Source organism: Panthera pardus, unplaced genomic scaffold (assembly GCF_024362965.1).
Source record: "Panthera pardus isolate Hobbes unplaced genomic scaffold, ASM2436296v1 HiC_scaffold_18, whole genome shotgun sequence".
Classification (NCBI taxonomy): Eukaryota; Metazoa; Chordata; class Mammalia; order Carnivora; family Felidae; genus Panthera; species Panthera pardus.
This window is the reverse complement of record NW_026526743.1, coordinates 15,845,742-15,859,599: the sequence shown is the minus strand read 5'-3', so window position 1 is coordinate 15,859,599 and position 13,858 is coordinate 15,845,742. Positions and strand designations below refer to the sequence as shown.

Genomic DNA, 13,858 nt, shown 5'->3' with positions numbered 1-13,858 from the left:
TGCTTACTTACATTATCAGGGAGGGCTACTGGGTGGAGGCAGCCTTGTGGTCTTCTCTGGGCCAGGGGGTCCCAGACAGAGTGTGGACAGAGGCTCCAAAGTGTGAGTGTGAGTGTGTGTGACACATCTGTCCGTGCAGCATGGAGAGACCAGTGTGGCTGGAACAGGGGTGAGAGGTGGGGGCAACCTTTGGGGGAGCTTATGGTCACAGTGACAGGCTCAGGTTTTACTCCACGGAAAGTGGGAAGACAGCGGAGAGTTTGTTTGGGTTTTTTTTTTTACTGGAACACTTCAAACATATTAAAAGTGTACTGAGCCCCGTTTCAACACTAAGCAACATGTGGCCAGTTTTGGGTTTTCTTTTTTTTCAATCTCTGTACCTCCCTATCTTGGATTATTTGAACCCCTATCTTGGATCATTTGAATCCATCCCAATGTTTAGAATGTATCTCTACTCAATAAGCACCTCTAAAAAATTATGATGATGCTTAAAAATTTTAACAGTAAGTCAGTATCAATTACCCATCTGTGTTTACCTTTCTGTTGTATCAGAGAGATCTTTTTTAAAAATAATTGTTTTGTTGGGGCACCTGGCTGGCTCAGTCAGTTAAGTATCTGACTCTTGATTTCGGCTCAGGTCATGATCTCACAGTCCCCGTGTGGGGCTCAGCACAGAGCCTTCTTAAGATACTCTCTCTCCCTCTCTGTCTGCCACTCTCCCCCTAAAATTAAAAAAAGAAAAATGTTTTTAGAAGAGTTGTTTTGTTAATCAGGCTCCTCCTGTTGTATGTGGTTGATGGGTGTCTTTAGGCTCTCTTAACCTATAAGCTTCTCCTTCCTCTTTTCTATTCCCCTTGCAGTTTAGTTTGGGAAGAAGCCAGGTTACTTGTCCTTCAGAGTTTCTCACTTCCTGGATTTAGCTGCTTGCATCCCTCTGATGTCCTTTACCCTGTTTCTCTAGCACATGAATTTCCTGTAAACTGGAGTTTGATGTAGAAGCTTGATCCAATTCCGGTTAAATTTCTTTTTGGTAACACCACTTCCTAGGTGTGTGTCTGTCAAGAGGCACCACGTGTCTGGTTGACCCTCCGTGAGTGACCCTAAGGGCAGCCGGAGGGTTAGATGGTAGCAGCTGACCCGTCATTATGCATTGTCCCCCTCAGCAGCTCTTCGACATGATTGCCTAGATCAGTTATTTTGTCATGCATCACATGGTACCGAGTGGTATTCTCAATTCCATCATTCCTCCTTCATTTATTGACTGAAATTTTTCTAAAAAGAATGTCCCTTCAGTAACTATTTGGTTACTCTGAGGTGTAATTTATTATATGGAAAAGGCAAGGTAAATGCAGCTTTCAGAATAATGAGTTGGTACCCTAGCAACCTCCAGAGGTGACCGGAGACAGAAAGAGAGAGAGAGAAAATCACTACCTTCCAAGTGCTGGAAACACAGTTGCACAGGAGACAGTCAAGGCCTTGGCCCTCATAGAGCTACCGAATGGATCAGGGGAGGCAGACGATAAACAAGTAAGCAAATAGGATGATTTCACATAGCAGAGGGGGAGGCAGTTGAGCATAGTGGGGAAGGCAGGCTCTACGGTGAGATTACCTAGGTTTGAATCTTAGCTCTGCCCCGTAGTGACTGTCGCCCTGGGCCAGTGGCCTCTTACCCTGTGCCTCGGTTTCTTCATTTGTAAAATGAGGACAGTAATAGGTCCTTTCCCCAAAGGCAGTTGGGAAGTTGGAGAAAAGCTTTGTAAAGCACAGAGAACAGCCCTTGGCCTGTAGGAGGTGCTCTAGAGACACCAGCTGGGAGATACTGGGTGTGAGGAAGTAAAGAGCGCTGCCCGACTTTGGACAGGGTGGTCAGGGAAGGCCTGAAGGTGAGATGGAGCCAGAAGAAAGGCCTTCAGGGGGGAGTGGCCATTACGAAAGTGAGGACAAAGGCCCTTGGCTTGTTGACAGACCAGAAAGGGGGTCAGGAGCAGAGTGAGCCAAAGGGGAGGTGAGGTGAGGGGACCCTGAGGGCTACATACATGTGACCTCACAGGGCTGGCGTCATCCTCATTTTACAGACGAGCAAGCTGAGTCCCAGAGTGGACCCGTCGCTTGCGCAGGGTTGTACAGCTACTAAGTGGCCGACAAACCTCAATCCAGGTGTCCCGGCCCCGCCGTGTTCCACCGCCTCAGAACGCTGTGCGCATGCCCAGGGGTGGTGGCTCCATCCGCCCCTTCTCGCTTGCTCTGACCTTGGTAGGGGGCAGTTCTGGGCACGGCGAAATCCTTCAGCCAAGGGCTTGGCCTCCCCTCTCCCACCTCCCCACTCTCCCGGCCTTGGGACTCCAGTCTAACCCCAGGCGTCCCCTTCTCTCAGCCCACTTGTGGCGCCTTGGCCCGGCCACACCCGCGCCGGGCTCTGCAGGGGCAAGTCGAGCCAAAGTAAGTCCGCAGGCGAGCTCCCCAGCAGACTCCCCCCCCCCCCCCGCCTTGCTTTGCACCCACACCCATGCCCACACGTGTGCACACGGTAAGCCAGCCCGCCTGCCGGACGACTCCAAAACTGGAGGTGCACGAGAGGCCACACAGATTCCCTGGACCTGCAGGTAGGGGCCAACTGAAGCAAAAGTGAAAGTCTGCAAGTTCCTTCTCCAGCTTTGGGGAGGCTTTGGGGAGACCAGGCCAGGGAGGGCATGACCAGACAGATGAGCCCCGCTCCCTGCCCTCATTAGGAGAGCTGTCAGCCTGCCGCCTTTATAAGGCAGCCACAGAAACAGAATGTCCTGTTTGCAAGGGCAGGTGTGGGCTGAGACTTGTGTGGTTTTTGTTGTTCTTCAAATGCAGAGGTGTCTGGCTGACCTCATTTGCAGAGCTGATAATCCCAACTCGGGGGTCTGTCCAGCCTCTTGCTGCAGCCCTGGCCTCTTCTGGCTCAAATGGCGAGATAAGCTCTGAGGGGAGACGCACAGGGATGGGCAGAGGTGCTGTCCCTGCCACCAGCCAGGCTCAGCATGGTGTGCATCTGGACCCCATGCTCTTCAGACACTGAATAGGGTAGAGTGAGTCATCCACACACTCCCAGGCCACAGGACGAGTTCTTGAGTGATCCCAGCACCACTGGCCACAGCTGAGCCGGGCCGGGTAGCTGCGAGAACGTCCCACAGCCTAATGAGATGGTCATGTTGATCTTGGGCGCTTGCACAGGCTCAGGAGGGATGTTCTCATCTCACTTTTCTCTGTCACTTCCTGATGGGGAAGGCAATCTGGGATGCTTTTATCCCCTTTAGTTAGACTCAGGAGCTCCAGTCAGGGGGTTAGAAACTCCTCCCTGAGAAGGAAAATTGAAACCACACAAGTAAGTAAGAGAGGTAAGAAAGGAGTCCCCGTGGCCTCCAGCAACTAGGCTGTTGGGAATTGAGGACAAGGAGGCAGTGAGGACAGAGGTCTGTGATCCTGGGGGCGGTCCTCTCTCAGATGCCTCCTGCATGTGGCTGAGGTTGGAACACGGTGTTTAGTGCAACACTATTGGTCAAGCACAAGACTAGAAGCAACCTAAATATCTAACCACAGAGGACCAGCTAAGTAAATCCTAGGGCATCCGTGTGATGCAATAGTATTTGATTGTTTAAAGGAAATAAAGTGAATTTGTTTGTGCTGAGAGGGCCTGGTAAGAAATAGTAATTGGGGGGGCAAAGAGGGAGGGGGGAGCAAGATGATATTTGGAGTTAAGTGTGCTATTCTTTTTATTTCTATTTTATTTTTTTTTTAATTTTTTTTAATGTTTGTTTATTTTTGAAACAGAGAGAGACAGAGCATGAGCAGGGGAGGGTCAGAGAGAGAGGGAGACACAGAATCTGAAACAGGCTCCGGGCTCCGAGCTGTCAGCACAGAGCCCGACACGGGGCTCGAACTCACGGACCGTGAGATCATGACCTGAGCTGAAGTCGGACGCTCAACCGACTGAGCCACCCAGGCGCCCCGATTTCTATTTTAAATACTGTTTGCATAGGATCTCTCTGCATAGATATACCTGCATAGAATATTTCTGAAAGAACAGACAAGAAACTGGAAGCTGTGGTTGCTTCTGGTGGGTGAAACTGGGGAACAGGGATAAGGGACAGGAAATGGCATTTTATCTCACTTTAATCTTTAAAAACAGTTCAATAAGTAGGAGCGCCTGGGTGGCTCAGTCAGTTGAGTGTCCAACTCTTGGTTTCAGCTTAGGTCACGATCTCACAGTTCATGAGATCGAGCCCCAGGTCAGGCTTCACATTGACAGCACAGAGCCTGCTTGGGCTTCTCTCTCTGCCCCTTCTGCCCCTTCTCTGCCTGCACAAGCGTGGACTCTCTCTCTCTCTCTCTCAAAATAAATAAATAACCTTAAAAAATACAATTCAAAAACCAAATCAACGAAGTGGGTTTCTCAAACTTTTCCATGTGTCAAAATCCTCTTTGGCAACTTGGTAAAATGCAAATCCCTGGGCCCCACCTCAAGGAAGATTCTGATTCAGGTGAGCAGAGATGAGACCCAGGTATCTGCATTCCTCTGCTGAGTTCTCAGGGTGGTTTAGGTGCCAGTAGTTCTCAGGCCGGTGGGGAACAGTTTGTTCCAGAGCCCCCAGGGAGGTGTGGCTGGACTTGAGAAGATGGAAAGGACACTCACCTCTGAGCCTGTGGGAACAGCAGACAGATTGGCCACAGAATCGGCTGGAGGAGGCAACAGCATCAAATCCTGTTTATTAGGCATGTGGCACATGCCAGACTTTCTCCTAATGTTCTAGAATGCTTGCAGCCACCACCATCTTACAGATGAGGAAACTGAGGTTCTGAGAAGGAAATCGTTCGCCCAAGGCCACGCAAGCTGTAAGTGGCAGGGCTGGGATCTGAACTGGCCATCTGTCCCAGAATCCCTGGCTCCCCACCGCCCTGTGCTGCCTTCAAGATTATTGGATAATGTTTCCCTCTCTGAGATCATGCCCAAGGACTCCTCGCCAAAGGCCAGGCTGTCAGTAACTGGGAGAGAAGTCACGGACCCAAGAAATCCACTCATTGGTTCCCACACCACTCTTCAGTGGGCCAGTGTGCATCGGCGTTAAAGTTGTGGCCTTTGGAATCAACTTAACTGTATTTAAATCCAGTTTCCACCTCTTACTGGCAGTGTGACCTCGAACAGGTTACTTAACTTCTCTCTCAAGTGCGGTGCAGTGATCAGGATTCTGGTTCCCAACAACAGAACCAACTCAAACTTTGTGAAGCAAAACAAAGCCTTTACTGGCTTCTGTACCCTGACAAACCAGGAGACAGAGCAAGATCTAGATGGGGCCAGATGCAGGGTCTCGGACGCCCTCACCAGGAATCTTCATCACCTATCTCCTTTTCTGTCACTGTCATTCTCAGGCCATCTCGCACTTGGTGGGAACAAAGATGACCCACCCTTCTTCACAGCTTCAGCTTAGGACTCCCCAGTGCAGCAGCCCCAGTGAACTAGATCCTTCCCCCAGGAGTTCCAAAAACCATTCCAGAGTTGATGCTGTCTCCGTGTAAGGCACATAACAGTCCTGTGCCAGTCGTGGTGTCCAGAGGGAGAGGAGTTTCTGATTGGCCGGGCCCGGGCGACGTTCTCATACCCGGAGCCGAGAAGTGCACGCAGACGTGCTCTCAAGAGAAGAGGTGTGAAAGCTGGGCCGGCCAGAGCAGCTGTGTGCGCTGCAGCACCGTGATGGTACCCTCGTCCGCCTCCACCCGGGCCTGGCATTTCTACGGGTTCTGCTGAACATTTGTATTGCTGTCACTCCCCATGTGATGCCTGGTGAGGCATTGGTGTCAGGAGCTAATGTTCCTAAAGAACACGGCGTGCTGGGCCCAGGTGCCAGAGCACCTACTCGGGTCACCTTTTGAAGACTCCCTAACAGCCACGTCCTGAGCCCCCAGCCACCAAATCCACCAGATCTCTGCCAGCCCTGAAAGTTCCCTCTAGAGGACTCAGGAGAGCCACAGAGGATCAGCTCGATGAGGGCACGAGAGCTTCCGGGCTCCTCCAGGCTCAGCTCCCACAGCTGTTGGGAGGTGGATGTCGCGAGCGCAGCCCCCTCCTTGGGCTCAGAGCCCCCTCCCGTGCCGCACTGCAGCAGCGGTGGAGAATGCCAGCCCAGCCTGCGGATCTCCCCGCCTCGAGCCAGGAGCACCGCAGTTTGCATGCCAGCCTGGTCTGGGGGGAGTCACAGGCCGTTCTGCATCTATTTCAAGGTTCTGGATTTCGTGGCTTTTTTTTTTCAATCACCCTGCAAAGTAGGTCACCTGCTCCTCTTCCAGCTGCCTTTGAGCTTCTTTGGAACAAGGCAGATACTATCCTTTGATTCTGAGGGCATCCGCCTTTCTGGCCCCGAGGACTGCTGTGGGGGAAGGGGGTGGGTGCTGAGCCATTCCATGGAGGACATTGGCCCACTTGAGGCCTGGGTGAGGGAGAAGGGTGAGGAAGGAAGGCAAAGAGAGTGTGAGGAGAGGAGATGAGGAAGAGAGGGCCAAGCGGTCAGAGCCTGGGTGTTGGGCCCTGTCCTGACTTCTCCGAGCTGCTAAGTTTCAGATCAATTTAAACGGTATCTCCTCGGCCTTTAAAACAGGCCTTCATGGTTCAGATTTGGCCAGGAAACCCAGCCCAGTGTGACGAGACGGCAGCCTCTCCTGGGCAACAGGCAAGCGTGCTGGTGGGCTGGGGCCCTTCGGAGTAACCGTGTTTTTCTTCCCAGGGGCTGGCTGGAGACCTATGACATGAATACCTCGGAGCCGAAGACGGAGCCAGAGAGCATGACCCCCGGGGGCCGGCCCCCCTACCGCAGCAACGCTCCCTGGCAGTGGAGCGGGCCCGCCTCCCACAACTCTCTACCCGCCTCCAAGTGGGCCAGCCCCAGCACCCCCGGCCATGCCCAATCCCTGAGCCGGCCCCCGAAGCAGACCCCCATGGTCCCCTTCCGGGAGCCCCAGCCCCTGCACAGCAAGAGGTAAGGGCTAAAGAGGGGCGCCACCCTGTCTCCCTCCCGTCTAGCTCCTCTGTGCTTTGCCCTTTTCTCTCTCCTACCCCTTTTTTCCAGTCTCCTTCTCCCCTCAGTCTTTCTCTCCTTCTCCTCCTTCTGCCTCCCTCCCTTCCTTCCCTTAAATTTTCATTACGAGCCTCTTGTGTGAGGGCCCGGTGCTGGGGAGCTCCATGTCGGAGGCTGGATATCCATCAGACCATGTATGATTAAAACTATATATTTTTTAAAAGATCAAGGGACTGAGAAGCACGAAATTCAGGGTAGTGATTGCTTCCTGGGGGAGGCAGGGAAGTGGAAAGCAGGCCTGTGTTGGTGCCATTCTAGTTCTTGGGTTGGGTGGTAGCTTTAGGAGTTGGGTTTTATTATGATGGTGGATACCTTGCAGATAAATTATTTCGAATGTAGTGTATGTTTAAAAATAAAGAGGGGTGCCTGGGTGGCTCAGTCGGTTGGGCGTCCGACTTCGGCTCAGGTCATGATCTCGCGGTCTGTGAGTTTGAGCCCCACGTCGGGCTCTGGGCTGACAGCTCAGAGCCTGGAGCCTGTTTCGGATTCTGTGTCTCCCTCTCTCTCAGACCCTCCCCTGCTCATGCTGTGTCTCTCTCTGTCTCAAAAATAAATAAATGTTAAAAAAAAAAAATTTTTTTTAAATAAAGAAAATTTTCCAAGAAGTGAAGGAATCCAGCTTGCAGAGGGGCATCTTGCTTCCGCAGCCTGTCAGGCCTCGGTCAGGGCTGTGGAAGCTGACCACTGCATCTGTAGTGGGAGAGGGAAGGCGGGGGTATCCTGGTCTCCCACCACCCTGAGGGATGGTTCAGCAGCCGTCCCTCCATCCTGATGGGAGGGTGGCAGATGAAGCCGATGGGATGTGGTTGGACCTGAGGGAAAGGTCTAGCTTCCCTCCTCTGAGAGCAGGAGCATTCTCACTCACCCCTACCTCCTTCCTCCTGTTTTTGTTCCAGGCCTGTCAGCTTCCCAGAAACCCCTTACACAGCATCACCAGCAGGGGCCGACAAAGTCCCTCCCTACCGACAGCCTTCTGGGAGCTTCTCCACCCCCGGCTCGGCCACCTACGCGAGATACAAGCCATCTCCAGAAAGGTCAGAGTCTCTTCACTCTTTCCAAATTAAGGAATCTGATGAAAGCTGGGGATCCTTCTTCCCCAGGAAATGTACATACCCTACAAGTTCATTTGCCATTTTCTGGGGTTTCTGGATCCCTGAAGGTCATCGGAGGACCTCCAGGAGGATTGGCTATGTCCATTAAGATTTTGGGCCAAGCTGTCCTGGGCAAGACTCACTGTTGGCTTTCCTTGTAGCAGAATTTCAGTTGCCATTTTCTTAACACATGTATCCCTTGTTTAAGCAAGACCATCTGCCTTTTAGCTTGGCCATTCAACGACCTCTCCAGCTCCTCCTATGCAGGACCAGTCCACCAGCATTACCCAGTTTTCCTGGCCTTTTAGACTTCAGTCCTGTCCCCTTGGACCCGTCTCCAGTCTGACAGCCTGAGGGATCCTCTCAACTCCTCCATGGTTCCCTCATGCCCAGGCTATCCAGCTGCCCTCAGCCCTGGTGCCCTGTGCCCTCCTTCCTCCAGGATCTCCATCTCAGGGGCAGCCGCCATATACCTGTGTCCTCAGGCCAGAGCCATGGGCTTCATCCTGGGTGTCTCCCTTCTTCCTCCCCATTACTGCGGTCCATCCATTCAGCCTCCTGAGCAGCTCGGCCCCCCACACCCTCCTCCTCTCCCCAGTGCCTCACCCTGGCCACCTCCCTGAGTCCCCAGCCCTCTGTCCCACCTCCTGTGGTCCACCCTCCACTCAGCAGCCACGAGATCTTTCCGTATCAGACCGTGCCCGTCCCCTGCTTCAAACCCTCCCACGTGTCCCACGGCCCTCAGGACACAGCCTTAGCTCCTCCCCGTGGCCACCAGGCCCCACCCGCCTCTCCAGCGTTGTGCAGTGCCACGTATCACCCTCCTTGGCCACTTGCACTTTCCTGAGTAGGCTGTCTGAATTTCAGAGCCCTCCTCCGTGTTCCTCCCTCTCCTACAGATTCTTCACACTCTTCACCCCACACTCCCCCATCCTGCCAGCTTGAGCATTGATGCTCCTCCTCTGGGAAGCCTTCCCTGAACCTCCCCCAGCACTAGGTGCTGCCACTCTGCCCTCAGTTCCCTGTGTGTTTCCTGACCGTGGGCTTGAGCATTCTCCCTCCATTCTGTTAGCGCAGTTAAGAGAACGTGTGTGCGCACACATATCTTCAAGATCTAGGACCTTCCCGGTTTGTACGTGACCGTCACACAGCACAGGGACTGGCACGTGGTAAATCCTTGGGTGGGGTGAGTGCGTGAGTTTGTTTAGATAAGACCCCCCACCGCAAGAGCAGGGATCTGTCCACTCAGCCAATAGGTCTCGACCTTCATCATGCCTCAGGATCACCCAGAAAGAGGCCTTGAAACAAACATTTCCTCGGCTTCACCCCTGAGGCTCCGACGTGCTAGGTCTGGAGCGTAGAACATACAGGATCGATGCTGCCAGTCCAGGGAACACACTCTGAGAGCCACTGAACTAAACCATTGTTGGATTCTAAGCCTCTGCTGTAAGATTGGGTAAAACGTACTTCCTCTTCTGTTTTCTAGCCACCACCATTGAGCTTTCATTCAGCAGCGGGTCTCACACCTGCTGTGTGCCAGATGCATAGAGCACTCTTTGAGCTCCTCACTTATCTGTGGGTTCCTGTGGTCACTGCTGCTGGCCGTGGGGGAGAGCGTGCCCTAGAAACAATGTGCACCCTGACAAACACTCTGAGAGTCTCAAGTCTTGGAAGAGGGAGCACAGCCCGGCCCCAGAGGTCAAGGCTGGCTGCCTGGAGGAGGTGACATTTGAACAGGGCTCTGAGAGATCACTAGGAGTTTGCCCCAGAGAAGAGGGAGAAAGCCATTCTAGGCAGAGCAAAGGCCACAGATGTGAGTAAGCACAATGGTGTGGAATACAGTAGGAATGGAGGGGAATCTGGTGTGGGGGGACCACGGGGACGCCTGGGCAGCAGCAGTAGCCAAGGATAGAGGCTAGAAATGGCAGTTGGTACAAAGTGATTGGGCAAGAACGGAGATGGTAGGAATGATGTTACTGGTAAGTCCAGGGAGCATTGTTTTTCAGAGTCTTGAGGTGTCTCTCCTTTATTGTTATTTTTAAGCTTTTTGAAATAAGTATAGATTCACAGGAAGTTGCAAAGAAATGCACAGGGAGCTCCACGAACCCTTCACCCAGCCTCCGCCATATAGTATCAAAGCAAGGCGTTGACGTTGGTACAACCCATGGAGTTTATTCAGAATTCGCCAGCCATACGTGTGCATGTGTGTGTGGCGAGGGTGTGTGGCTCTGTGCAGTTTTGTCACGTGTGTGGTATTGCATAACCACCACTACAATGTACACACTCAACTGTACCATCACCACAAAGCTCCCTCCTGCTACCCCTTTATAGCCACACCCACCCCTCCACCATTTGGCAACCATTAATCTGTTCTGTGTCTCTGTTTACTGCTATTTTATGAATGTTCTATAAAAGGAATCATATAGTATATATCCTTTTGAGATTCTTTTTCACCCAGCATAATTTCCATGAGGTTCATTCAAGCTGTTGTATCGATAGTCAGTTCCTCATAGCTGAGCTGTATTCCGTAGTTTGTTTAACCAACCATTCTCCCATCAAAGAATATTTGGGTTGTTTCTGGGCTTGGGCTGTTACAAACATTCATACTCTGAACACGCATGAAAACAAATTTTTATTTTCCTGGGATAAATGCCCAGGAATACAATTGCTTGCCAAGATATGGAAACAATCTAAGTATCTGTTGACAGATGAATGGATAAAAGAAACACAGGGCATATACACAACGGAATATTACGTAGCCATAAAGAGAGGAAGTCCTGCCATTTGTGACCACATGGCTGAACCTGGGGGTTTTTACACTAAGTGAAATAAATCAGACAGAAAAAGACAAATACTGTATGGTATCACTTATATGCGGAATCAAAAAAGTCAAACTTAGGGGGCGCCTGGGTGGCTCAGTCGGTTAAGCGTCCAGCTTCGGCTCAGGTCACGATCTCACTGTCCGTGAGTTCGAGCCCCGCGTCGGGCTCTGTGCTGACTGCTCAGAGCCTGGAGCCTGTTTCGGATTCTGTGTCTCCCTCTCTCTCTGACCCTCCCCTGTTCATGCTCTGTCTCTCTCTGTCTCAAAAATAAATAAACGTTAAAAAAAAAATTTAAAAGAAAGTCAAACTTAGGGCGCCAGAGTAGCTCAGTCAGTTAAGCATCTAACTCGATTTCGGCTCAGGTCATGATCCCAGGGTTGTGCTGTGCACTGAGCATAGAGCAACTTGAGATTCTCTCTCCTTCTGCCTCTCTCCCTCGCTCGTGCTCTCTCTCTGTCTCTCTGTCTCTGTCTCTGTCTCTGTCTCCCTAAGAAAAAACAAGTAAAATTAAAAAAGAATAAAAAGAGAGAGTGTAGGTCAATCGGGCTTTAAAAAAAAAGTCCCAAACTCATAGAAAAGAGAGGGTAGATTGGTGGCTGGTTGGGGTGGGGGAAATAGGGATATTTTGGTCAGGGGGTACCAGGTTTTGGTTGTAAGGTGAGTACGTTCAGAGGATCTAATGTACGTCCAGGCACGGTGCCAATAGTTAATAATTCTGCATTGTGCACTTGAAATCTGCTAAGAGCGTAGATCTTGGGCGTTCTCACCCCCAGAAAAGGCAACTACGTGAGGTGAGAGATGTGCTAATTAGCTTGATTGTGGCAATCATTTCACAGTGCGTACGTATATCAAATCATCACGTTGTACACTTTAAATATATGAGTTATATTTGTCAGTTATACCTCAGCAAGGCTTGGGGGGGCGGGAGAGATGCTTCTAGAGTGCTACTTGCTCAGCAAATGGAGAAGAGTGTTACTTCAGTGAATGTGTGTGCTGACTGTTCTGCAGCACACGTAGAGAAGTGTTGGGGGGGGCGGGGCAGGGAATACAATCGCTTGCTGTGTGGTAAGCCCATTTTTAGTTTAAAAGGAGCTGCCAAACTGTTTTCCAGAGCGCGCAGACCATTTTCCATTCCCGCCGGCAGCGTGTGAATGATCAGGCTTCTCCACATCTTCACCACCATTGGCTGTCGCCACTGGTTTTCATTGTAGCTATTCTGCTGGGTGCGTGAGGAGACGTCACCGTGGTCTAAATTTGCGTCTCTGTAATGGCTGGTGACGTCTTTTCATGTGCTTGTTTATTTGCCAACTGTATACCTTTTTAGGGAAGTGTCCATGCAAGTCCTTTTGCCCGTTTTCTAATCGGATGCAGCATTTTCAGCTTTGGAGAGTTCTTTGTATATACCGGACATGAGTCCTTTGTCAGCTGTGTGATTTGCAAATCTTTTCTCCCAATCTTTAGTTTCTCCTTTTGTCTTTTTTTTTTTTTTTTTTTAATATTTATTTGGGGGAGAGAGCAGGTGGGGGAGGGGCAGTGAGAAGAGGACAGAGAATCCCAAGCGGGCTCTGTGCTGACAGCAGCGAGTCCCGATGTGGGGCTCAAACTCATAAACCTTGAGATCATGACCTGAGCTGAAATTGGACCCTCAACTGACTGAGCCACCCAGGTGCCCCCATCCTCTCGTCTTCTTAACAAGGATCTGTCACAAAACAAAAGGTCTCAATTTCGACAAGGTCCCAGTTACATTTTTTTGCTCTTTATGGTTCATGGTTTTGTTGTAAAGTCTAAGAAAGAACTCTTTGCCTCAATCTGGGTCCTGAACATTTTCTCATTTTTTCTGGTTTTTCACATTTATGTCCATGATCCATTTTGACTTCGTTTTTGCGTAAGGTGAGAGGTTTGACTTTTTTTTTTTTTTTTTTTTTTGCCTCCTGACACCCAGTCTGCTTCAGCACCACTTCTGGAAAAGGCTGTCCATCTTCCATTGCATTGCTCTTGCTCCTTAAAGCAAAAAAAAAAAAAAAAAAAAAAAAAAATCGTTGGAAGGGGAAATCAATTGGGCACGTTTGTGTAGGTCTATTTCTGGATTCTCTAGTCGGTTCCACTGAGCTGAATGCATGATCTCAGTGAGTACTCCCAGTGACTCCACAGGTAGGTACTTCATTATCCCATTTTACAGAGGGGAAACTGAGGCTCAGTGAGGTGAAGCCACTTGGTCAAGGTCACTCTTGCAGGAAGTGGTAGAGCTGGAACAGGAACCCAGGCCCATGTGATTCTGGAGAACTGATACCCATGACCTGTCCTGCCAAAGATCTCTGAGCTTATCCTCCAAATCAGGGTAACATACACAGTCCCTTCTGGAGTCCCTGCCCCAGGAAACTGTTCAGGCTGTCTGGCATGAACAAGTGGGAAAAGAACACTTCTTCGTTAAACATCAGCCCTTCCCAGCCTATCCCTCTCTTCCCAGGACTCCACAGGAAACCCAGTTCTCAACAGTTTGTTTGTGTGGTTTTTATCTCGGTCAACATCTAGGTTCCAAGCTTTGCAAAGTCTGCTAGCACAACGCATCCCCTAAAGCCTCAGAAGTGTCTTTCCCAGTCAGTCACTAGCCCGTGGTAAGAGGCCTGGAAGCAGGCCAGGGCTGTACCGGTGTTAGCCTCAGCTCCTTTCCCCTCTCCTCTCCGCCCAGCTTCCCCAGGACCTCCTGGAACCCTTGTGACCCCTATGTCTCCTGCTGTCTCCAGTGGGCCTGCTACTTGCCGAGTTCATCAAGCTCTTAGAATTGTGACAGCCCTTAGACACAGAATCTGTCTGGTGCCCATCCTGGATTTACTGAGAGGTAGTAAGATGG

At 51.0% G+C, this 13,858-nt stretch overlaps 1 protein-coding gene across 6 annotated transcripts in view; it reads left to right on the top strand.

Moving 5' to 3' along the window:
* SIPA1L3 (signal induced proliferation associated 1 like 3) overlaps nucleotides 1–13,858 on the top strand; it is a 237,412-nt gene that overhangs the window by 170,794 nt on the left and 52,760 nt on the right. For all 6 annotated transcript variants that reach the window (XM_019432064.2, XM_019432058.2, XM_019432059.2 and 3 more), the window contains 2 exons: nucleotides 6,744–6,995; nucleotides 7,991–8,128. In XM_019432064.2, the coding sequence (XP_019287609.1) occupies nucleotides 6,744–6,995; nucleotides 7,991–8,128 (390 nt within the window). The remainder of the gene's footprint in view (nucleotides 1–6,743; nucleotides 6,996–7,990; nucleotides 8,129–13,858) is intronic.